This window comes from Cetorhinus maximus, chromosome 11 (genome assembly GCF_964194155.1).
Source record: "Cetorhinus maximus chromosome 11, sCetMax3.hap1.1, whole genome shotgun sequence".
Lineage (NCBI taxonomy): Eukaryota > Metazoa > Chordata > Chondrichthyes > Lamniformes > Cetorhinidae > Cetorhinus > Cetorhinus maximus.
In genome coordinates this window covers 114,054,473-114,080,508 of record NC_135889.1, presented here as the reverse complement: position 1 = coordinate 114,080,508, position 26,036 = coordinate 114,054,473, and the positions used below count along the sequence as shown (strand labels likewise).

The following is a 26,036-nucleotide window of genomic DNA, read 5'->3' as shown; positions in this document are numbered from 1 at the left end:
TGACACCTCTCTCGCAATTTTTATTCTACTCAAGTCATAGGAAGAATAGATAAAGGATTTCTGATTCAATAACGCCTGTTTTACAATATCACCCAAAGTCAATGCTACCTCTCCCACCTCAAGATTTATTTAATCTCCAACATATCCTCCAGAAAGGGGTCACAGATCAGGACAAGAAATCAGAAGCTGAGTTACCTTCGGACACTGAAGCTAATGGTGGCCTGGACATATAGTATCCAACCAATAAATTAGGCACAGATAACTGAGTAGGGTAAGAACCAAATCATTGTTTTAAGCTAATGACCAGTTAAGTAGCTTCTGACTTTGTGTGTAAGTACAAAAGGAGAAGAAGCCAGCTCCCAAGAAGGGAGCCAAGAAAGCCTTAAAGAAACCGTCAGCAAAGAGTGGCAAGAAGCGACGAAGGTTGAGGAAAGACAGTTACTCCATCTACATCTACAAAGTGATGAAGCAGGTTCACCCCGACACCGGCATGTCCTCCAACACCATATGCATCATGAACTTGTTCGTGAACGATATTTTCGAGCGCATCGCGGGCGAGGCTTCCTGCCTGGCCCATTAGAACAAGCGCAGCACCATCAGCTCCCGGGAGATCCAGACCGCTGCTGCCCGGGGAATTGGCCAACCACGCCGTGTCGGAAGAGACAAAGGCAGTGACTGAGTACACCAGCTCCAAGTAAAACTCTACAACGGCCTGAAAAACATTCAAAATGAGTGGTGGCAAATGGCAGCCCACCCGACATCTCTTTCGGTTTTTATTTTAATTTGACTTCAAAGTTCACAAGTTGACATTATGGGCAAAAAATTTTGGCTTAGCGGGCGGGCGCGTGCCCGACCCACTCGAGCCTGAAATGACGCGATGCGACGTCAACACATAGTCACACGATAGGTTGGTCGGTGGGCGTGCGCCAGAGTCGGCAGCGCGCCTGCCGACAATTAAAAGGCCCTTTAAGGCCAATACGTAATCGATTAAATTAAATTTTTCGCTGCCCGTCCAACCTCACGGTTGACGGGCAGGCGAAAAGGCCAAGCAGCCTTTGCATTTTTTTGGGAACCTTGTCCATGGGCGGAAGGCGTTTCCAAAAGCGAATAAAAATAAAATAAAAGTTTTACAATTGAATTAATATCATGTCCCTGCTCATGTGACATGAGGGGACATGTTTTATTACATTTTTATTTTCTTCCTTTAACAACGCTTCATCTCCCCTGAGGCAGCGCTGTGCCTCAGGGAGATTACGAAGCGCTCGATCGCTCGCGCGCACGTGCGAAGTTGGGGCTTGGCCCGCTTGCCCTCCTCCCCCCTCCCCACACATGCAGGGCTGAGCACTGCCGCTCGCGCTTCACGCTGGGCGCGCCTTAATAGGCCCACCGGCGTGGAATCGTGCTGCGGTGCCGATCGCTGGTGATAGTCGGCTTCTCGACCAGCCCCGCTCGCCCCCACCAATGGCAAAATTCCGCCCTATGTATTCAAGAATAGGTTTCCAAAGAGGTAACTGGGCCTTGTACGGTGGCACTGAAATCCCCCAAGGCCATAAGACCATAAGACATAGGAGCAGAAATTAGGCCAATCGGCCCATCTCATGAACCTCCTCTGGACCCTCTCCAGGGCCAGAACATCCTTCCTGAGATACGGGGCCCAAAATTGCTAAAAATATTCTAAATGTGGTCTGACCAGAGACCCCAAATTGCCTTTATTTTGAAATTTAAATTAATTTTGGCTAGAAAGACAAAATTATTAGTCAATATCAAAACATCAGAAACTGCTCCAAATAAAGCGTCAAAAATCAAAATCAAAATTTCTGTCAGAAGGAGTGCTGCTTATTTTCTTGCTAGAAGTTAAATGTCCAATCTTTAGCACGCACAACTCCTTCAGTAACTTCCAGATTTACAACAGCAGATTTACAACTTTGCCTTATAGTACTTTCTTAGGGGTTGGTAGCATAGTGATTATGTTACTGGACTAGTGGCTTGGGCTAATAATTTAGCAACACAAATCCCACCATGGTAGTTGGGGAATTTAAATTTAATCGGAATAAAATATTACTCTCAGTGGTCACAGTGACGACAGGATTGTGTTTCTACGGTCCTTTCAAGAAGGAAAACTGCCTTCTTTACCTGGTTTGGCTATGTGTGACTTCTAAACCAGCGCAATATGGCTGACTCTTACCCACCCTCAAATATTGCTTAGTCGAAGCCAGTCAGTTGAATTAGAAAAAGTGACTCTTTTACTCAAGGGCAATTAGGGGTGGGCAATAAAGGTCAGTGGAGCCCAGTTGCTACGAATGAATATGAAAAGCTTTAAGCTCCCTCACCCGCACACATCATTTAATGTGAGCAAACATTGGGAGGGATGTGCAACTTTACTAGGGCAAACTTGTGTCTTGTTGCACTTTCAGTCTAACTCCTTGGCCCAAATTTTCCAGGCAGTGGCAATGCTGTGTGCATTGCCGCCACCCACAAAGATTTTCTCAACCGACGCTACTGCTCATTTCTTCCGGGATCTTCTGATCCTAGCTGACTCAGAAGTGGACAGCGCAGCTTCTCCCATGTAACTCCAGCAAACAGAATAGAATCAGGGGAATGCCCCCTTTTTATAGCAGTAGCTGTCAAATTCTGGTAAGTATTTAAAGTCCAGTTTTTTTTTCATGGGTTAGTGAATGGTTGACTGAGTAAATGGGTAGGTGGGTGAGGCGGGTAGAGGGTGAGTGGGTAGTTGGCAGAGTGGGGAGGTAGGTGGGTTGTGTGGGTGGTTGGGTGAAGGGGTAGTCAGGTGATCAGGGGGTAAACAAGTGGTTGAGTTGGCAGTCAGGGGGATAGTCAGATGGGGGGAGTAGTCAGGTTGGGTGGGGTTTAGTTGGGTGGTCGAGGGTGAGGGCGGATTTGAAGCAGGGATGGTTGTGTTAGGCAAGGTTTTAAACTGTCTAACATTTCCTGGGTAATTATCACGCTAAGTATCTAGCCTAAGTCTTCCCCCTCTAGCTCAGATTTGGAGACATTTGTTTAGGGTCCCATGCAGGGAATTGCATGGGAAGTTGAAATCAGAAGTTTAAACTTCTCAGGAAGTTCCCGCATAGGTCTGCAGGTCAGGACTTCCACAGGGTCCCGATATGCATCTGCCGTCGTATGTAGGGTCTCCGATGTTCCGGAGACGGGAGCATTTGGGCCACTGTATTCCGATCAGTGATAACGTTTGAGGACATCTTTAGTTGGCAGTTTCTTGATGGAAGGGGGAAGGCTGTGCCTGTTTAATTCAACTTTATTGGCTAGCTTTCTCAACTTTGTTAGCTTGGCAAGTATAGGGATCCTTATTTGAACACAGCAAAAAATTACTTCACAAGTAGCAAATTACATGCATTACTGCATCTAAATAAATGTTACCCATTGATTTTATGTGGCTTAATACTTCCCTTAAAGGAACAGACAAAGCAACCTCATGCAGACATGTTAAGTGTATATATGCTGATATTGCACAATAATTATTGAGTTGTGAACAATGAGAAAACAAATCCTCATTTATGTAACAATGAAATACACCATCATTAGATTAGTGCCTAAGAAACAATAAACCACGTGCAATAAAATCCAAACTGACTGGCCTCGGGATGGAATGTAGTATTTGTGCCACCCCCCTGGTGCCAGCTGCCATTTCTAATCATATAAGGGAAGCAGCTGTGTTGGAAGAAACATCTACTGCACTGCAGTGGTAAGAGCCAATGAAGACTAAGACAGAGGGAGCAAAAGAAAGATGAATACTTGGACATCCATTCAGATTACAATTTTTGCAGGCAAAGACAAAAATATTACCAAAGGACATAGGTTCTGGCTGCATTGAGAAAAGGAGATTACTCAGTCATAGCCACACTGCTCTACATTCTTAGCTTTTTGCTTTGAATAATGCCAGGAGTTGGCTAGTGTTGTCTGCAACAGGTGCTTTGCTTCGGTTCTTGTACCAAGTCAAATGCGGTCTTTAGCTTTCTGTTCCGATTAATTTGGGAGAGATGGCTGATGGCTGCTACTTAACCTTTTTAAAAATGAAGCCTTGCTGGTCAGGAGGTACCAACACTAAATTTTTGATGACGTTACCAGGGCATTGAGATAAGAAGGAAAAACATTGTGATTGCTGGAAGTCCCAAATTTAAAGAGATAGCGCTGGAAATACACAACAGGCCTCCTAAACCTCTCTGCCTTTGCTCCTCCTCCAAGGTGCTCCGTCTTTGAGCAGACTTTTGGTTTCCTGGGATAATGTCCCTTCCCTTGATTTGTTTTCAATTTATTTGTCTGATTGCACCCCTGCGAAGCACCTTTGGCTATTTCACGACATTAAAGGTGTTATAGAAATGCAAATGGTGGTTGTTATTGTCAAACAATCAGCATATGAAAGAGGAATGCTAAGGTCAATATTTTTGTTGGATCTCTAGTTGAATAGATGTTCAGTAAACTACAGTTCTGATGAAGGACTATGCCCAAAACATTAGCCTTTCTTCCTCTTTCAATATTGATTGGCCCCTTTGCCTCAGGAAATGGTTCTCCCAGTTCCATGCTGAACTAGAACTCTAAATGAAGCATTTATTTTATTGAGTATCATGCAGAAACAAAGATAGCATTCCTAGTGCACTGCATTCACTAGACTGACCTGGTTGAAAGCAGATCCTTGGAAATAAGTCATACGGTGGAGAAGAGATAAAGAAAGTGTTGTGTAGCCATTTGATTCATTGGGATTTTTTTTGTTGTGTTTTCCCTGGCTGAATCACAGCCTGCACCACATAAGGATGGCTTGGCCAGAAACAAAACTGTTGTCTTAACTGTTTAAATGTGACTACATACTGGCATGAATAATATATCACTTCTTGATCTCTGTTGAACATGACTCATTTTAGCCAACATGGGATCAAACAACGATTCAGAAGTGTGAAAAGCTAAATACAAAGGATACACCCCTGACAAATATAGAGCAGAAACAATGAGCAGGTCGTCACCTTCCGGAATGAAAACAGACCTGACAAACAAATTTTCTCTAAATTAGGGAACCGTTAACTACGATATTTGGATTGTTTCATTCAACAATTTCAGCTGTCCTGAAATAACCAAAAGTCACTGACAACAGCTGAAAACCAGGAGGTAGGAATATCAAAATCTCCAGGAAAATTACACTGTCTCACAAAAGAATGAAAGAGGTGAATGGCTTGGACTGCGGAAGCGTACAGGAGAGTGGAAGGTTCCAGAAAGGAAGAAGTCAGTATATTAATTCTGGTAGCCCGAATAAAGTGTCAACTATGGCTCAATGGGCAGCATGTCTGCCTCTGAAGTGAGTTGGGGGTTCAAGTCCCACTTGAGCACACAGCTGAGGCTGACAATCCAGTTCAGTATTGAGGGTGCCCTCTTTTGGATGAGGTGTTAAAACAGAGGCCCGATCTCCCTCTCATGTCAATGTGAGAGGTCCCATGGTGTTCTTTTGCAGCAGCACAGGGGAGTTCTTCTTGGTGTTGGCCAATTCTTATACCTCAACCAACGTCACTAAATAAAAAAAAAGATTTTCCAGTTATCATCACGTTCCTATTTATGGAACCTTACTATGCGCAAATCGGCAGCTTTGTTTTCAATTTTATGGATGTAACTACACTTTAATTGGTGACAAAGTGCTTTGGGATATCCTGAGGTCATGGAAGGTACTATACCAAAAATAGGGCTAGCACTCACAGTGCAGTGCTGACAAAACGCTGCATTGACTTTCAGTTGAGGCATTACATGGACGCTTGGTACTAGATATCATGGCACCACTTTGATGCAGAGCTGGGGAGTCATCCTGTGCATCATGGCCTATATTATCCCCTAGCCAACATCACAAAAACAGGTTACCTGGCCATTGTTGTTTGTGGGAGCTTGCTATGCACATATTGGCTGCTGTGTTTCCTACATTAGAACAGCGATTGCACTTCACAGGTGTATAATTGGTGTAAAGTCCTTCCGGGTATCCGATGGCCAAGAAAAGCACTGTATAAACGCAAGTCTTTCTTTTTTCTTTCAAATTCTTTCTTTAGAAAACAGAAAAGCGGTCTTGCACTGATACTATGATGTAAAGTACAACCTGTCTCCTAGAAATATGACCCCATCTTAAAATAACAGCAATCTATTTTTCCTCCATCGCCTTACCACCGTTTAGAAATTGTGCACCAAATGCTCAGCGCGGAGCAATTGGTCACATTCTCTGAAGAGCTGCTGCCTGCGAAATAGAGATGTGCCGCGTGCTAATAAGCACGAGTTACTACAACGTTAAACAAAGAGAAGCTAGGGACCTGCGTGCTGGCAGTCGTAGGATATGCTGAGATGACTGAGAGTCAAGAATACACTCCTTGCTACCCACTCAAGCGAACTGAGCAATCAGTGGGCATGGATGTTTGAGAGAGGAAACCACAGGTCACAGAAGTAAAAAGAAAATAACTGTTTTAATTGAAAATGGAATGCTGACATTTAGACCTTACACACATTTGCAGTTGCAGATGCATTGTGCTAGTTACTAGTGGTTTATAACCGACATGAATGGAAGACTAATGATTACAAAAAAAATCCTTTGGTGAGGTTTTGCTGTGGCAAATGTGCTTAGGTTTGAAACATTTGCTATGGAGGGAAATACAAAGGGATGACACTGCATGAATCATGGAAAAGAACGAAAGAGCATGGCAGAAAAATGTATAGGATTTGTTTTACATAGCACCTTGTCATGTTAAAGTGTCTCAGCGCACTTTACACAAGAAATTACTTCAGATACACCCCCATAGTCTGTGAAGAATGGCAACTAAATTGCCAACCGTTGTTCATCCTTTTTAAACCGTGACAAATTAAATACAATTTTGAGCAGCTGGATTTCATCTTAATGCACCAGCATTTGAGTCCATTTGACTCAATCAATTGGTTTATCCAGACCATGAAGGATTGCTATAATTGGTGTTACAAGAGGACAGAAGATGAATGACTAAGCTTAGCAGGAGACTAGAAGAGCCCTTGCTCTTCAAATAGTTCCATGGATCTTTTCTGTTCATTGAACAAGCATAGAAGGGCTTGGTTTAACTTCTTTGATGGAAGACAGCACTTCCAAATTTGTTTTTATCTCTGAGTTAATACAGTACGGAAGCATCAGTTTACATGACATGATCATGCCCTGGAGAAAGGCTTGAACTCATAATCTTCCAATTCAGAGACAGGAGCTGCCAGGTGATTCAAGGTTAAGAACAAATTGGGAACCTTAACCATCAAATACTTGCATTGATATGTGCTGAGATTTTAACTCATTCAAAACCCATTCACTTAGATTTAGAACTGGGTCCATAGCAATGAAAGAGGTGCAATTGTGAATGCTTTGGAGTGTAGAAGCGCACAGAAGAGACGAAAATATAATCATTTTCATAATATTTTTCTGGTTTGTTGTAAAGTAGGTTTATGGGTGTGAGTGTAAGATTCTATCTGAGTGATATCATTACTTTTGGAGTCAGGTAGACTGCAAGCTTGCAATTATCAAAAGAAGCTAGGTGTAGAAACGTACTTAAAATGCCTATCAATAAACATGGATAGGGCCTTAGCATGTAAGGTGTGAAGGAAATTTGAATTTTTAGATATGTGAAGGGACTGTTTGGATTTCAAAGGGATGTTAGTGTATTTATTTTTCCCAAAGGTTACTGACAATATTGGCAACATGAAAGTTTTTATATTATGGGAAAGGTATAGTTCCAAAGATATATGGAACAATGGAATTTACATATTAAAGAGAGAGAAATATATATAAAGGAGAATGGAAGGCTATGTTGGGGGCCATGTAAGATCTAACAGGAATGTGTGAAACAGCCTTGAAGAAGCCTCCAGCCATTTGTACATAAGTCTGCTGTGTCCAGTAACTGAATTTGGAGAAAACCATTTGGAATTCTATTGTCAAGTTGGCACTGTGTTAACTTGCTGGCTTTTAAAAAAAATCTAAAATCTATTTTGGCCTGTTGCCTTAAAGGGGGTGTGCAATTGGGAGTCAGGTTAACTAGGAATTTTAGGAGTTATTATAGTATTAAGTAATCGTAGTCTTGTGTATGTGCTTGAGACCTTTTATTTTGGTAATACATATTTTAATTTTATTTTAAATATCTCTAAATGTCTTAGTGGACTCATTATTTCTGAATTCAGCGTACACATCTTCTCACAATAAATACAAATTGCAAAACTGTTGTGATAGCGCCACCAAGTTTCCCTTGTTGATTTGGACCGCCTAGCACATATCATCTGCCACATCATAACAGGGAGATTCCAGAAAGGAAGAAGTCAGTATATTAATTCTGGTAACCCAAATAAAGTGTCAACTATGACTCAATGGGCAGCATGTCTGCCTCTGAAGTGAGTTGTGGGTTCAAGTCCCACTTGAGCACAAAGCTCAGGCTGACAATCCAGTTCAGTATTGAGGGTGCCCCCTGTTGGATAAGATGTTAAAACAGAGGCCCGATCTCCCTCTCATGCCAATGTGAGAGGTCCCATGGTGTTCTTTTGCAGAAACACAGGGGAGTTCTTTATGGTGTTGGCCAATATTTATACCTCAACCAACATCACTAAATAACAAAGAGATTGTGCAGTCATTATGACATTCCTGTTTGTGGAACCCTATTGTGTGCAAATCAGCTGCTTTGATTTCTATGTTATAAAAGCAGCATCGTAAAACATCCCAAGGTGCTTCACAGGAGAGTTATCAAACAACATTTGACACCAAACCACATTAAGGAATATTAGGATATATAATCAAAAGTTTTGGTCAAACCGGGTAGGTTTTAAGGAGCATCTTAAAGGAGGACAGAGGTGGAGAGGGTCAGGCAGGTAATTCCAGAATTTAGGGCCTAGGCAGCTAAAGACACGTGGCTAATGATGGACCAATAAGGTCATGGATGTGCAAGAGGCCACAATTTTATAGCATGGAAATCTTGGAGGGTTGTAGGGCTGGAGAAAAGGAGGGGTGAGACCATGAAGGGATTTCAAAACAAGGACGACAATTTTCAATTCAAATGATGTCAGACCAGAAGCCAATGTAGGCCAGCGAGCACAGGAGTGATGTGTGAATAGTATTTGCCTTAAGTAGCTGAGTCTGGAGGTAACAAAGGCATGCATAAGGGTTTCAGCAGCAGCTGAGCTGATGCCAGCAGAGTTGGGAAATAGTACAGCTGCCTTCCTGCAGCCAATTTCAATGGTTGAGTGCCTTAATGGTCATGGCACATCCTGATGGCTAGGAACCTAGAGTAGACCATTCATCCCCTGAAGCTTGTTCTGGCATTCAATGTGATCTTGCGGCAGAATATTAAGCTCGGCGGGCAGACGTGCGCCCGACCCGGCTGAGCATAAAATGACGCGCGATGACGTCGGGTGAGCATCCCAACATCGTCGCGTAGTTCACGATATTTTGTTTGGCAGCATGCCCGCCAGCAGTTAAACGACCTATTAAGGCCATTAAAAAGGTAATTAAATTCAAATTTACCCTGCCTTACGGTTGGCGGGCAGGCAAAAACGCCAAGCGGCCTTTGCACTTTTTATGAAACCTCATCCATGGTGGGGGGGGGGATGAGTTTTCTGAATGCAATCAAAAATAAAGTAAAAATTTTACACTTGAATTAAAAACATGCCCCTGCTCATGTGACAGGGTCACATGAGGGGACATGTTTTATGACATTTTTATCCATCATTGTTATTATCCTCAGGGAGATTGAAGCGCTCTTTCATGTGCATGTGCAAAGTTTGCACTAGGCCAGTTCGCCCTCCTCCCGCCATCCACAGAGGGCCGCTCGCGTTCCACGCTGGGCGGGCCTCAATTGGCCCACCCCCGAAAAATCGTGATGCGGTACATCGGCTTCCCGACCGCCCCCACCGAGCACCCTCCTCCAAGGGCAGCGTCCTGCCCATGGCCCTTGGTAAAAGCCTCTGAACCTCAGGTTTAAAATTGTTAATTGATTGGGCTTTTCCTTCTTTGTGTGGGAGGCAGCGCACACTTTGACCAAGCTTTGTATAAAGCCGGGTTTCCTACCGTCCTTCCAAAATACCCTGGCTGGGATTTTCAGCTTATACTGTTTCCTGGGGTTGTATCTTTCGGTCGGCGAGTGGGGGCGGGACCCGCTCGCCGACGCGTAAAATGACGCGGGGTGACATCGGACGTGCGTCCTGACATCACAGTGCTTCATTCAGACTTTCAGCTCGACGGGCCCGCACCCGAATTGGCTGTGCAGCCACCGAACTGTCAACGGCCTATTAAGGCCATTAACAATGTAGTTGAAGTCATTACTGGACCTGCCTGTCCAACCATAAGGTTGGCGGGCAGGCCTGGAGCCTTGGCGGGCTTCTGAAAAAGCCTGAAACCTCATCCACGGGCTGAGGTTTCATGAGGAATTAAAAATCTTACAGCATTTTAAGATACAAGTTATGGACATTTCCCGACTCACATGACAGTGTCACATGAGGGGACATGGCAGGGAATTTTTTTTTTCTCAGCTTTATTTAAAGTTTAAAATGTGAGCCGATCTCTCTGAGGCCAAGTGCGCGAAAGAGCGCACTCCCGGCTGAGGGCATCCCCCACCTGCACAGGGAACGCATAGTGCTTCCTGGCGGACGTCACGCTGGGCGGGCCTTAATTTGCTCGCCCACATAAAATGGCTGTTCGATCGGAAGCCTGCCCGCCCACGCCCACTCCCGCACTTCCCCCTCGACGGAGGGGGGGGCGAAATGTTGCCCCTGGTCATAATTTTCCCCACAAATGCCAAAGGTTTCTCTCTATCTACCCTAACAATTCCTTTCAAAATCCTAAAAAACCCTTATCAAGTCACTTCTTAACTTTCAGTGTTCCAGGGAATCCAAGGCTAGTTTATGTAATTTCTCCTCGCGATTTAACCTTTGGAGCCCTGGTAACATTCTGGTGAATTTGTGCTGCACTCCTTCCAAGGTCTTTCTAAGGTGCAATGCCCAGAACTGTACACAGTGTCCAGATAATGGTCTAATCAGGGCTTTCTATTGCTGTGGCAAAACATCATCCCCTTTATATTCTAGTCCTCTAGTTATAATGTCCAACATTCCAGCAGCCTCCTTGATTAATTTTGTACCTGATAACCTTTGTACATGGACCCCCACTGTTCATGGCTTTTCACAATTTAAATAATACTCAAACCTATCCTATTTTGGTCAAAATAGTTGATTCGCACTTAATCCTTTAAAATCCATCTGACACAGTTGTGCCCACTCACTTAATCTAGCTCTTTGTATGCCCCCATCTACATTACTCACTGTCTCACCAATTTTAGGAACGTTGGTAAGCTTGAATATATGCCCTCTATTGTGTTATCAAAGTTATTAATGAATATGGTAAATTACCAAGGCCCCAACTCAGATCTCTGTGTGACACTACTTGTCACATCCCTCCAATTCAAGTGCATTTTCCCCATTCTTTTTCTCACCATTTAAACAATCTCTTAACTGGGCCAATAATTTTCCTTCTATTTCATAAATTTCAATTTTAGCTTTCTGTCTGTTGCAGGAATCTTATCAAAAGTCTTCTGGAAGCTCATATTAAATACATAGGGCAGAATTTTGCCCTCGGATGGCGTGCGGTCCCCACCGGCTCGGCGGTGGGCGGACAGCCGACGGGAGCCGCTGCCATTTTGAGTGGGCGAGCCAATTAAGGCCCGCCCAGCGGCCTGCCCGACTGGAAGCGCAATGCTGTCAAAGTGCGCTCTTTCACGCATGCGCACTGCTCCCTGAGACTAAGTGCTGTCTCAGGGAGATTAGTGACAGTCTAAAAAACTTAAAAAATAGAAAAATAAAAATATTATTAACATGTCCCCCTCATGTAACAATGTCACACGAGATGGGACATGTTAATAAATATATTACATTTATTAAAGTTTTTAAAAAGGAACATGAAACCTGATCCCGCCAGTGGATGAGGTTTCATGTATTATCAGAAGCCCGCTGGGGCTCCTGGCCTGCCCGCCAGCCTTAAGGTTGGACGGGCAGGGCCTTTAATTACTTTAAGTACTCTGTCAATGGCCTTAATTGGCCATTGACAGGTTGGCGGGCGGACAGCTGATTTCGCTGTCTGCCCGCCTTCTTGAAAATTTAAAGGGACCGGGATGACGTCAGGGGTTCCTCCCATCCTCCCGACGTCATCCCACGTCGATTTCCCATCGGCGAGCGGGCCCCGCCCCCAAATCGCCAACGAGAAAATTCTGGCCAAAGTGATGATTCCGATGTCTCCTACTTTAGTTACAAAAAATGTTCAATTCAGTTTCTTAGACATGAGCAACACCTTATAAATCCATGTTGATTCACTTTAACCAGTTTAAATTTCTCTAAGTGCTCTACCATGCTGTCCTTAATCATAGATTTGAATAATTTTCTCACAACAAATGCTAGTAAATGGGTCTAATATCCTGGGAACTCTCTCATCCTTCTTAAATAACGGAGCTACATTTGCAATTTTCCAAACTAAGAGGGTAATTCCTAAATCCAAGGAGCTTTGCAAGGTCATGGCTAAAGATCCTGCATTTTCCTCACCCACTTACATTAAAATCCTGGGGTAGAAACCATCAAAGTTTCCACTTTGGGCACAAATTGCATCTAAGTTGCACCATTTTAAGAAGTCTTTTTTTCTCAACTTTCTATTCAAACCTATTTGCAGATTGCCAAACTCAAAATTTGTCATGAACCACCACATTTGGGCTTTATTTTAAAGTGTAATTACTTTTTAGATGAAATGCTGCTCTATAAAATGTATATACCAGGCATATTTAAAAATGGTACCTTGATGCAACTTCATTAACACAACTGAAAATGAGTTCATCACAAATGAAGTGTTTTTAATAAAAGTGTCAACTTGTGAGTAACCTGTTCATTTTTAAAAATTGTACAGAGACAATGGCTAGTTATATTGGGGTAGAGTAGTTAGTTGCTTAGCAAATTTAAAAAACAGTACCTTAAAAAAAAGTTTTTAACAGGTTGAATGTGAAGTAGTTCAATCTGAAACCAGAGTGTTAAATTTGAACAAAGGAGGCTATGAAAGTAGGACAGAAAAATTGGCTGAGGTAGATTGGGAAAGTACATTAAAAGGTATGATGGTACGTAGGGAATGGATGGTCTTTAAATAATTATTACATAGTTTACAGCAGCTACACATTCTTGAGTATTGCTAAAAAAAAGAAACATTTTTTGTCGAATCATCAGGACAATTCACAAAAAAATACTAATTTCAGGGGAAACACACATTGTGCCCCACGGTGAGCCCAATTGGCAATCTTAAATTGGTTGTCAGCATAATCTGTAGCACACTGGGGATTATTTAGCAAATGTTGTCCAATCACGGAATCACATCTAATGTTGGACACTTTTGAGAATTGTTATTTTCATGCAAATTGTCCTGATGAGTGCAAGGTGAAAAACTTCGACAAAAATGTCTTTTTTCAGCAATACTCAAGTTCTGCCCTACCAAATGACTAAAGCGATACATTCCTTCAAGGCACAAAAACCCAAAAAGAAAAGTCAGTCAACTGTGGCTAACAAAGGAAGTTAAGGATTGTATAAGATCAAAAGAAAATTCCTATAAAGTTGCCAGAAATAGAAGTAAACTTGAGGATTGGGAGTATTTTAGAATACAGCAAAGGAGGACCAAGGAATTGATTAAGAAAGGGAGAATAGGATATGAATGTAAACCAGCAAAAGACATAGAAACAGACTGTAAAAGCTTTTATAGCTATGTAAAAAGGTAACGTTTGGCTAAGACAAATGTGGGTCCATTACAGGCAGAGTCAGGAGAATTTATAAAGGGGATTAGAGAAACGGCAGAGAAGCTAAATGATTACTTCTTCACTGAGGGCGATACACAAAATCTCCTAGAAATAGAGATCAAGGAACTAGAGAGAAAGAGGAATTGAAAGAGATTAGTATGAGTAAGAAGGTTGTATTGGAGAAATTAATGGGACTGAAGGTTGATAAGTTCCTGGGACCTGATATTCTACATCCCAGAGTGCTGAAAGAGGTAGCTGTGGAGATAGTGGATGCATTGGTGATCATCTTCCAAAATTCTATATATTCTGGAATGGTTCCTGTAGATTGGAAGGAAGCAAGTGTCACCCCACCATTTAAGAAAGGGAGCGAGAAAACAGGTAACTACAGACCTGTTAACCTTACACCAGTAGTAGAGAAAATGCTAGAATCTATTCTAAAGGATGTGTTAAATGGACACTTGGGGCAGCATTTTGCCCTTGGTAGGGGTGCTCGGCTGGGCCGCCCGCGATCAGCACCGCACTGCGATTTCAGGCTGGCCGGCCAATTAAGGCCCGCCCAGCGTGAAATGTGATGGCAGCTGCCTGTGTGGAGTTGGGGTGGAGGGAGGGAGGAGGGTGAGTGGGGGGAGGGAGGAGGGCGAGTGGGCCGAGCTCGAACTTCGCGCTTGCGTGCGAATGAGCGCTTCATAACCTCCCTGAGGCACAGAGTTGATGAAGAGATATTTGAAAAAATAAATAAATAAAAATGTAATGAAACATGTCCTCTCATGTGACTCTGTCACACGAGCAGGGACATGTAATTAATGAAAAAGTAAAGTTTTTATTTGCTTTTGGAAACCTCATCCTGCCCGTGGATGTGGTTTCCAAAAAAATGCACAGGCCGCTTGGTCTTTTCGCCTGCCCGCCAACACGTTAGGTTGGACAGGCAGCTAAAATTTTAATTTAATTCATTACTTAATGGCCTTAACAGGCCTTTTATTTGTCGGTGGGCGCGTTGCTGGCTCTGGTGCGCACCCGCCGACTGAACAATCGCACAACTGCGCGTTGACGTCGGCACACTTGGCCCATGTCAACGCACGTCATTTCACGCTCAAGCGAAAATTCCTGCCCTTGGATAATAATGATCTGATTGGGCTTAGCCAACATGGATTTATGAATGGAAATCATGTTTGATGAAGCTGCTGGAGTTTTTTGAGGATGTTACTAACAGAATTGATAAAGCGGGGTCGGTGGATGCAGTATAATTGGATTTTCAGAAGGCTTTTGATTAAGTTCCCCACAAGAGGTTGGTCAGCAAAAGTAAAGCACATGGGATAGGAGGTAATATACTGGCATGGATTGAGGATTGGCTAACAGACATAAAACAGACAGGAATAAACACATCATTCTCGTGTTGGCAGGCTGTGACTGGTGGGGTACCGCAAGGATCAGTACATGGGCCCCAGATGTTCACAATATATATCAATGATTTGGTGGTAGGCACCAAATATAATATTTCCAAGTTCATGGATGACACAAAGCTAAGTGGGAATGTGTTTTGTGAAGCAAATGCAAATCGGTTTCAAGAGGATTTGGACAGACTTAGTGAGTGGGCAAAAACATGGCAGATGGAATATAATGTGGAAAAATGTAAGGTTATCCACTTTGGTAGGAGAGATGGATACGCAGAGTATTTCTTAAATGGTAAGAGATTAGGAAGTGTAGATGTATAAAGGGACCTGGTTGTCCTTGTCAATAATTCACTGAAGGCTAACATGCAGGTGCAGCAAGCAATTAGGAAGGCTAATGGTATGTTAGCCTTTATCGCAAAAGGATTTGAGTACAGGAGTAGTGAAGTCTTGCTTTAATTGTATAGAACCTTGGTTAGGCCACACCTGGAGTACTGTGCGCAGTTTTGGTCCCCTTAACTTAGGAAGGACATTATTGCCATGGGGAGAGCGCTATGAAGGCTCACCAGGCTTGTTCCCCCCCAGAATGGCAGGACTGTCCTATGAAGAGAGATTGGGGAGACTGGGTCTTTATCCTCTAGAATTTCAACGAATGAGAGGTGATTTCATTGAAACCTACAAAATACATAAAGGGATAGACAGGGTAGATGCAGGTAACATGTTTTCCCTGGTTGGGGAGTCCAGAACCAGGGGACACAATTTCAAAATAGGGGAGAATCCACTTAGGATTGAGATGAGGAGAATTTTTTTCACTCAAGAGGGTTGTGAATCTTTGGAATTCTCTACCCCGGGGGCTGTCGAAGCTCAATCATTCAGTATGTTTAAAGCAGAGGTTGACAGATTTCTAAATGCCAATGACATAAAGGAATATGGGGATAGTGTGGGAAGCAGACATTGAAGCGGATGATCAGCCATGATCGTACTGAATGGTGGGCTGAATGGCCTACTCCTGCTCCTATGATCCTAGGTGCCTACTGATGTCCTTGGGCCAAAAGAACCAGATTAATTTTTAGGGCTCCTTAAAGACCCGTGAAGCAGTGCAATTAGTGGAAATTCCTAAAATGAACTTGCGTAGGTGTGGCTGTCTTCTAGGGCAACTTTTTTCTTTAAGTAGTCAAAGAGATCGTGAAAACTCGATTTGTGTTGAATGTAATTTGCATTTAAAATTTTGCAATCATTTGCACAGTTTATGCCGATTTCAGATCAATCGTGCTGAGGAACATGGTGCAATCCAGTCGAATGCTACCCCACTGGCTCAGAAAGCAAACCTGTGCAACATTCATTGGTTCTGACTTTGCTCCCTTATTTTCATTTGGGCATTCCCATCTCAAACTGCATTGACTGAAGTCACTCTTTACTGCTTTATTGACTGTACATATGGGTATCCATGGCAAGGCAAATAAATAACTTTCTTCATTCCCCTTTCTAATCAGGTCGAGCTTAAATCCCTGGAATGAAACAGCCTAACATAAGCTAAATGTCAGCATGTTTATGTTAATTGCAGAAAACAAATAGCTGGCCAAACCCAGCACCAAAATTGAGAACTATAACTCGGCTGAATCATAATTTGGTCCTGTGTTGGCAAAAATAAAGATGTGCTCAACAAGGATCAAGGAATACTGCATTAAGCTTGACAAAAGATAAGTAAATGAAAAAGGCTGCATGGTAATTATGCATTTACACATGCTCTTGATTCCCCAGTTTCTCAAGTGGGGTTACCAACGGGATCACGAGATTTGTTATTCCCATTGAATGGTACCTTTCTCACTGTGTGACAAACAAAGGCTTTGTAGCATCAATCAGCGGCCAAGTTTTGAATTGGAATATGAGCTCTTGAAGTAAAGCACAACAGTGATTATTATTTTAATTGAAGCATCTATCATTAAACAAACAAGAGCGCTGAAGAATGACGGGCGAATTATGCAACCTCACAAAATTGCCTCAGGAGGGAAAAAGAAATGAAGTTAACTTGTTTAAACAGATGGCACGTAAATGAATACTAATAACCAATGTCCCTTCTAAATTTGTGTGCAGCCTCTTCATTTGAACGTATGGTACCTTTAAACCTTATTGCATAATCATAGCCAGGCACGAGCAGTATCTTATTGTGGACAACTTGTGAGCGGCCTGCGTTGGCACTTTCCAGTTGCTGTGCAACTGCGCATGTGCAGGGAACTTTGTTAAGAGTTAATATTGAGGAAATAATTATTCTCAATACTATGCATAGCAACACTATAGCAATATTCAAAGAGAAGATGTTTGTGATTTTGTACAGTGGCCAGTGATTTCCTTTCCCACTTTCACTAATGCAGGACACAATGATAGCACATTTTTGGACTTTCAAAAACATAATGCAAGTGGGTATTTACAGACTCGTAAAATGAGACAGCATGGAAGGAAGCCATTCAGCCTGCCACTCTGATCCTGGCTCTTTGGTAGAGCTATCCGGTTAGTGCCACACCCTGCTCTTCCCCTCTAGCTTTGTCCATGTACTTCTCTCCAAATATTTATCCAATTCCATTCTGAAAGCTATTCTTGAACCTGCTGCCAGCACCCTTTCAGATAGTGCATTCCAGGTCACAACAACTTGCTGTATAATGCGTCGAAAGGGGGAAGATCAACTCTGCACTTTTGTGCAGCATTGTGACTTCTGTAAAGCTGGCAAATCAGCAGATTATGCTAGTTTTGAAGCCCTGCCCCCTGTTTCTTTTATAGTGCTGCTGTATAATGTCTGGACATCTTCACTAAAACAGGCAGCTCAGGAGCAAGGTTAGCAACCCTTAGCCAAGGGAATCAAATATGGACAGTCCGACAGCAATTCTGCAATGTGTGTTTCTACTAAAGAAATCAAATTATCCACCAATTAATTCCTTTAATTAATCAAGCAATGTAAATATCACAACAAATTGCAAATTTCATACGAAGAAACTGAATTATCAACGAAAAAAATGGAGATAATGGAATCTTAGTAATCAGATCATAACATATGTCACGTCAGCACATTGGAACTGCTTGAATTGTTCGCCATGGTTTCCAGCAAATTCTACAAGGCTTGTCTAGTTAAGACTTACTTCAAAAACTTTCACTTGCATCCCTTTATAAAACTGCCTGCCTGTCTTAACAGTGCAAGTTGGAGGGGTTTTAGAGGACAGAGCTATGTATAGAGCATTTAAATTGGTTGGAATAATGCTAGATAAGCATAATTATAGCTCAGCAGGATGGCGAAATATGTATGTTTACTGAAAACTACACCGCGCAGATATCTTAATCAATTTTAACCCCTTCTTGCTTTATTTTGAGGAACAACACAGTTATTAAGTTACTTTTAAGCCTTCCAATGTCCAACTGACTGCATACAAGGTTATTAAGTTTTCAATAACAAATAGCCCATTGCCTTCTGTCATGTCCATAAGACATAAAAGAGGTCATAAATTGTGTAAGTCAAACCTTACTTTCTGCTTATTTAAAACTGCACTTTTCTGGAGCAAAAACATGGCTGTTACAGTCACATGATTTGCAAGTTGGCTACAGTTCTGGAAACTTCCAACAGTAATTACAGGACCAAGCTCATCCCTCATCCTTGTAGAATCTCATACTTATCATTTTGGACCCATTACAATCAATGAAACAAGGGAGGCGCAGGCGGTATGTCTCCCAAGTCTGGACTTATAACAAATAGAGAACCATCGAAGATCATTATACCAGCGGAGACACCACGTATCTCCTAAGGTGAATAATGGATTTTGGCCAGAGACATAGAAACTGATTGTTAACCTGAAACTAACTCATCAATGGGCAACACCACATAACCTAAGCTCCTTTGGACTTTGGAAAGTTTTAATATTATATTCCTGGACTCCCAAGGCAGTCTGCTGTTAATATCTAGCCTGTCAACACCAAAGCAGGACTCTAGGCTGACAACCAAGGCTGCCTCAAGTCTAAACCTCTTTGAAGCCTGGTTCCCTGGACGATTCTTGCCACCGCCTGCAGAGCAGACCAAATCTCCGTATACCAACCTCATCTTGCTGTATCATCACCAACTCGAAGAAATTTGGCAACTTCTGTTTTCAGCTAATGGAACCAGCCTGAACTTTAGCTCCTACATGAAGGAACCCTCACTGGACTCTGACATTCATGTGAATTAATATCCGTATCTTTGTTTTTTTCTGTTTTAAGTTTTTCATAGTTGTAAAACTCTTTTCTTCCTATCTCCTTGTGTGATTGTGTGAGAGTATGTGGTTGCAAGGACCATTCACTGGGTTTGACAGTATGAATATTTAACACAAAAGAGAGTTTGCTGAGAACCACTTTAAAATTGACTGCACAAACAGGGGGTTTGAGGAAACACACCACAGCCTATTTTAAAAATCAAAACACCTCTCCTTAAGGACAAATGGTGAGAAAAATAAAGGAGTTCAGTTTGCCTCTTTCCCCTGTCCATGCTACTTGCATTTCTGAGCTTTGTTGCAAAAGTGGTGCAGTTCTGACCTTGAGAACCGGAATCGAGGTCAGAAGTCAGAATCACTGGAGTTATGAGAACATAGAAACTGGAGTGGATCACTCATTTTCTTGATCCTGTCCTGTCATTAAATAAAATAATGACTGAACAGTATCCTAATTCCATCCATCTGCCTTGGCTCCATATCCTTTTTACCCTCGTCTAGTAAAAAGCTATCAATGTCAGGTTTAAACAAGTGAAGAGGGCACTCAGTAGAGCGCATACCGCTGCCATGCTTGGTTAACTCAACATTATTACAATTACATGGCTCTCCCTTGAGGCTTTTCCCTGCCTGGCTGATGCTCTGTAACTAAAAGGCTGAATAAATAAATTATTTTATTAAGAGCTTCCATCTCATTGAGGAGGCTTCAGGCCAATTCACATCCAACAACCTGCTCTGAAAACTCTGCTCACATTTTTACAGCTGTGATAAATTCCACCACAGGGGCGAAAACAATTCCTCCTTTCAATTACCTAAGCAATTATTCATTGTGCTAGCACCTACTGCTTTTTGTTAGAGAGATTTCCACAATTCTACCAACCATTAACCTCACTTCTGAAAGGCCTGTCTCTGCATTTAAGGTTATGCCTCTTTGTTCTAGACTCTCGCACTAGCAGAAGTCTTTATCTACCACATCAATTCCTTTCAAAATCCTAAAAATCCCAAGCAAATCACCCCATAACTTTTTATATTCCAAGGAATACAAGCCTCAAGCTTTACACAATCACAGTTTTACACACAAGTACAAATAACACTCAGAAGAATGCAAGACCATGCTTTGCATTTGTTAAATTAGGTATATGTCACTCCTTCAACTCTGTCTATTCAGTACACTGAACCACAGATGGTTGTGTGCTGTAGCTGAGAAACACCTGCAATAAATATTATTATCAGAAGGAAGCTAACTACATCAAACCAAATGCTCCATTGAACCATACCCTATAGCATGAGCCATGTAGATTGTTGCTAATGAGCTTCATAAATTACATTTCTTCAGCAACTGATGCAATACAGCTTGGTCCTTGCACTTACCAGGTGTGTTTAAAAGGCGTGACTTTCTGCAATGGTAGGACACTTCCTGCTCGCAGTAGTCCATGTTGTTAATCATGGCCTGCAGCTGCTCTGTGTTAGCAGTGTAGCTCAAGTGCACGAGATGAGGTTTGCCTGAACTGGAGCCTTGGACCTTGGTTAGCTCTGTGTTGTTGTGCTGTGTTACAGTCCATGTCTTATCTTCTGTTAAAAGAGTAAAAACGAGATCAAAACAAAACACAAGGCCACAGCAACCCCCCACCCCGATCTAATAATGCTTTGGGAACATCTTGTGAGTTTATAGAGGCTGCAGTTGGGTCATTGGTATAAATAACGCCCTCTGTGTTCTTCAAACTCACTCCATCTCTTCTACACTATAATATGTTTAGCTATTGACGTTCATAACCTCACCAAACCCAACTTTTTGATTAAATAATTATTGTTCCTTCAGACAAAATGTTTGTTTGCTTAATGCAGCATATATTAGACCTATATTCTAAGATGAATGAGCAGAATGGGATGCACAATTTACACTGGTCCAACAACTGAGGTAAACACAGATTTTTGGGCCTGGAATTTACTCTTAAGGATTTATCTTTCACTTTGAGCACTGTAAATTATTCAATTATCCTTCTTACACGTGAAGGATTCACCCAGAACTTGCGTGGCATGGCAATCGCCGTCGGATTGCCACTCTGCTCCTTTTTACTCACACTGGAATGGAGCCCCAGTTTTCTTACCCGGGCTTTCAACCCGGGCCTGCTGAGAAATGTGCAGCACAGTAGTCCCGGAGTCCTTCCAGTGCAGGGCAGCAGCGTCAGGGCAAGTGAAGTCACGCCCCCCTTTTACAGTGCTAGCTCCTGTAAAGTGGATAAGTTTAAAGGTCCCAGCCTCCTAAACAGGAGAGAAGGTAAGCGTGTAAGTGAGTAGGATGGGTCAGGGGAATTTGAGGTGGATGGGATGTGGGGAACGGTTGTCGGGAGAGGGGGTAGGATGGTTTGGGGTGTAGTCAGGGGTGGGGGCTAGTCAAGAGGTGGGGGTAGGGTGGTTGGGGGTAGTTGGATGGGTAGGGGTGTAGTCGGGTGGGTTGGGGTGTAGCCGGTGGGGTGGGTTGCAGTCAGGGCTGGGGTGAAGGGTAGTCGGGGGTGGGGGCTAATTGGAGTGGCAGGGGGTAGTCGTGGGGCGGGGAGTAATCGGGCAATGGGGAATCAGGTGGTTGAGGGGGTGGAGGCGTAGACGGGGGCTGGAGGGGCGGTTGGGGGGGTGGGGGAGAGCTGGGTTGGGTGGTCGGGGAGAGTTGGGGGATGGGGAGGGCAGGTGGAGGGTGGGGGAGTAATGATGGGGTGGGGCTGGGTAGTCAGGGGGTGTAGAACAAAGAACAAAGAACAAAGAAAAGTACAGCACAGGAACAGGCCCTTCAGCCCTCCAAGCCTACGCCGATCACATTGCCCGTCAACTAAAACATTTTGCACTTCTGGGGTCTCTATTCCCATCTATTCCCATCCTATTCATGTATTTGTCAAGCTGCCTCTTAAACACCACTATTGTACCTGCTTCCAACACCTCCTCTGGCAGCGAATTCCAGACACTCACTACCCTCTGCGTAAAAAACTTGCCCCGCACATCACCTTTATAGTTTTCTCCTCTCACCTTAAATCTATGTCCCCTAGGAATTGACTCTTCCACCCTGGGAAAAAGCTTCTGACTATCTAAAGTTGGGGGTTGGCAGGGTAGTTAAGGGATGGGAGGGTCAGCACCATAGTTACCCAGGAGTTAGAAGTGATTTCAATCTTTCTAATTTTTCATGGGTAACTAGTCTGCTAAGAGAATCAGAACCATCCGAAGTCTCTGATTTAAATCCGAGTTTCAGATAGTTCCTGGTGCAGAGTAATTGCCCATCGAAAGTTCAAACCTCCCAGGCAATTCCCATGCAGTCCTTGCCTGAAGACTTCCAGGGTGGCGGGGAGGTCCCCACATCTTCTGGGGTACCTCCAGGGTATGTCCCATCCCCTCCCCAACAAGGAATGGAAGATCTGGGCCATTATTTCTGTGATCGGTTTTACAATGACAAGATTATCACCAAGTTTCTTCTTGAGGACTGGGGTGAGCAATATTATTCATCCTAGTTGTTCACTGCAGAATTATTGAATAAATGGAGGTGTAAGGGATGACTGTTCTTCAATACACTAATGTCTGGTTTCCATTTTAAATGGTTGCTGCTTTTAACCCCTAAATTATGAAAAAAAGAGACAGTTAACCAGATTTCTAAAAGGAACTTAGGAGAAGGTGGAGCTCATTTAGGGCGGGATTTTCAAGCCTCACCCACCACTGGAATCGTTTGGTTCCACCGATGTCAATGGACTTTTGGCCAGCATTCTCCACAGCTGCTCCTGCCACACCAGGGCCAAAAAATCCCAGCCTTAGCCTCTGATGCCCAATCCACCATATAATTAGGTTATGGCTGATCTGTGTTTTAACCCCATTCACCATCTTGGTTCCATAACACTTATTAGGAGGGGGAGATGATGGTGCAGTGGTATTGACGCTGGACGAGTAATCTGGAGGTAATGTTATGGGGACCCGGGTAAGAATCCCACCATGGCAGATGGTAGAATTTGAATTCAATAAAAATCTGGAATTAAAAGTCTAATGATGACCATGAATTGATTGTTGCAAAAACTCATTAGTTCACTGATGCCCCTTTAGGGAAAGAAATCTGCTGTCCTTACCTGGTCTGGCCTACATGTGACTCATGACCCACAGCAATGTCATTGACCACAAGGGCAACTAGGGATAGGTGATAAATGCTGGCATGGCCAGTGATGACCACATCCTATGAAGAAATAAAAATGCCTTACAAAAATCTATCAATCCCAGTTTTGAATTCCTCAATTGACTCACAGCGTCAACAGTGATTTTTGGGAAGAAAGTTCCAGATTTCCACTAGCCTTTCTGTGAAGATATGCTTCCTGATATCAACCTGAATGACCGACTTCTAATTTTTAAGGTTATGCCCCTTTGGTCTGAACTCCGCCCCCCACCAACACCTCACACCAGAGGAAATAGTTTTTCTCTATCTATCTTGCCAACTCCTTCAATCATCTTAAACACCCCAATTAGATCACCCCATAATCTTCTAAATTCAAGGGAATATGGGGTCGGAACAAGTGCCAGCAATGCCAGGTAGCATACAGGGCTGTACCAATGCCCTTCATTAAATAAGAGTTCTGTACGTTACCTTTAAATAAAAGATTTGCACTGAAATTCTTTCTTTAGCTGATTCTTTCTTTTCCTGTTTCCACCCTGCAGAGTCCCTGCAACCACCTAACCTCAGCAGGGCAGCGATATGACCACTTGAAACAATCAGCATTCTGGTATCCAAACAAGTGCAGTTGATGAGCTAGAGGGTTTTATTTCACTGTAGCTGCAGTGTTAGGATATACTCAAGACAGACAGTGTTGGGGAATGAGATGGAGGAGGCTTGGAATTCAATATACCAAATCAAGAGTTTGGGATTTAGCAGAATAATCAAGTTGCATGACATTAATGAAATACATTTTAATCGGCAATGAATAGATGTGATGTTGGTTTAAATTTAACAGGGTTTGTCCTGACGGTTTGATAGAGGTGCTGAGATAAATGATGTTTATTTTCTCTCTCTCAGGCACTTCATCCTTTCACAGGAAAAGAGAAATCTGAAACACGAATGAGAAATATCCTATCTATCATAAAAAAAGTTAAGCTAGTTAGTGTAGGACATCAGTTCAGTCACATATTAGATATTTTACACTGTTGGAGTGATGGGCTCTTTTATAAGGACAGGGGCGCCATACTTTGTAATGCACAATGTGTTCTTCTGCTAAAGGTGAAGCAGTGTTCCTTTAAGACCACAAAGTTTAATTATTACACAGGTCAGTCAGGAGTTAATTATTTGGTGAGGCAACTGTGCAAATTTGGACTTACCGTTTAAGGAAATGTGCACTGGGGAATGCTTCTGGGCTCTGGCCTTCAGGTCAGAAGCACCCAGGAATAACCTTTTGATTCTTTTAAATGCTTTGCATCCGTAACAAAAGGTGACCATTTTGACAGGGAATTGATGGGATCAGGCGATTTGACCGATTTTACTGTTCACTGTCCTCAGTGAAAAGTAAAATAATATGAGCTGCAAATTACTTGATCAATCCAATCCTGTCAGTTTTCCACAGGCAGGTGAGGCTAAAATTCCCATGGAAATATTATGTCTCCAGCAGAACATCTTGTCAGGGTAGATGCTGAGAGCCTGTTTTCCATGGTTGGAGAGCCTAGAACTAAGGGGCATAGTCTCAGGGTGAGGGGGTCGGACATTGAGGACGGAGGAAGAGAAATTTCTTCACTCAGATGGTTGTGATCCCTTGGGCAAAATTTTCCACCCGCCGGGAGGGGTGAAGTGCGGGAGTGGGCGGTCCGATTGGCGCCCCCAATCGGGGGTGCACTGTCATTTTTCATGGGCGGGCCAATTAAGGCCCGCCCAGCGGGACATCCATACGGAAGCGCTAAGCGCTCTCTGTGCTCGGGGGTGTGGGGGGGGGGGGGTGCGGGGGGAATGGCAAATACGGAAGTGCACTCCTCGCGCATGTGCACCAAGGAGCGCTCCGATCTCCCTGAGGCTAAGTGCTGCCTCAGGGAGATCGGTTCCCAAAGTGAAAAAGTTATTCTTTTGAAAATTTAATTTACCATCCATGTCCCCCCCAGGTGACAATGTCACATGAATTGTGACATGGACATAATTTTAAGTTAAATTTAATCTTAATTTTTTAATTCAGTCATGAAACCTCAACCCGCCCGTGGATGAGGTTTCCTGCTTTTTCGGGTGGTCGCCAGCGCTCCCGACCTGTCCGCCAACCTTAAGGTTGGACGGGCAGGTCCACTAATTGCTTTAATTGCTTCTTGAATGGCCTCAATAGGCCGTTGACAGGTCAGCGGGCACACAGCTGACTCGGCTGTGCCCCCGCCTACCTGAAAATGCAAACGACGTGGGGTGACGTCAGGAGTTCTGTCCGACGTCATTCCGCGTCATTTTACGCTCGTCAACGGGAAAATTCTTGTCTTTGAAATTCTCTACCCCTAGAAGGGTTGTAGATGCTCCATCATTGAATATATTCAAGGCTGAGGCTGATAGATGTTTGAATTCCAAGGGAATCAAGAAACATGGGGATCAGGCAGGACAGTGGAGTTTAAGGCTGAGGTTTAATCATGGATTTTATTAAATCGTGGAGCAGGCTCAA

At 43.1% G+C, this 26,036-nt stretch overlaps 1 protein-coding gene across 1 annotated transcript in view; it reads right to left on the bottom strand.

Annotated features, from left to right (window-relative positions):
- The window catches only part of LOC144686837 (contactin-associated protein-like 5), a 1,126,003-nt gene that overhangs the window by 392,008 nt on the left and 707,959 nt on the right, over nt 1–26,036 (bottom strand). Inside the window, exon 13 of the mRNA XM_078552607.1 lies at nt 20,776–20,976. Within this exon, the coding sequence (XP_078408733.1) occupies nt 20,776–20,976 (201 nt within the window). The remainder of the gene's footprint in view (nt 1–20,775; nt 20,977–26,036) is intronic.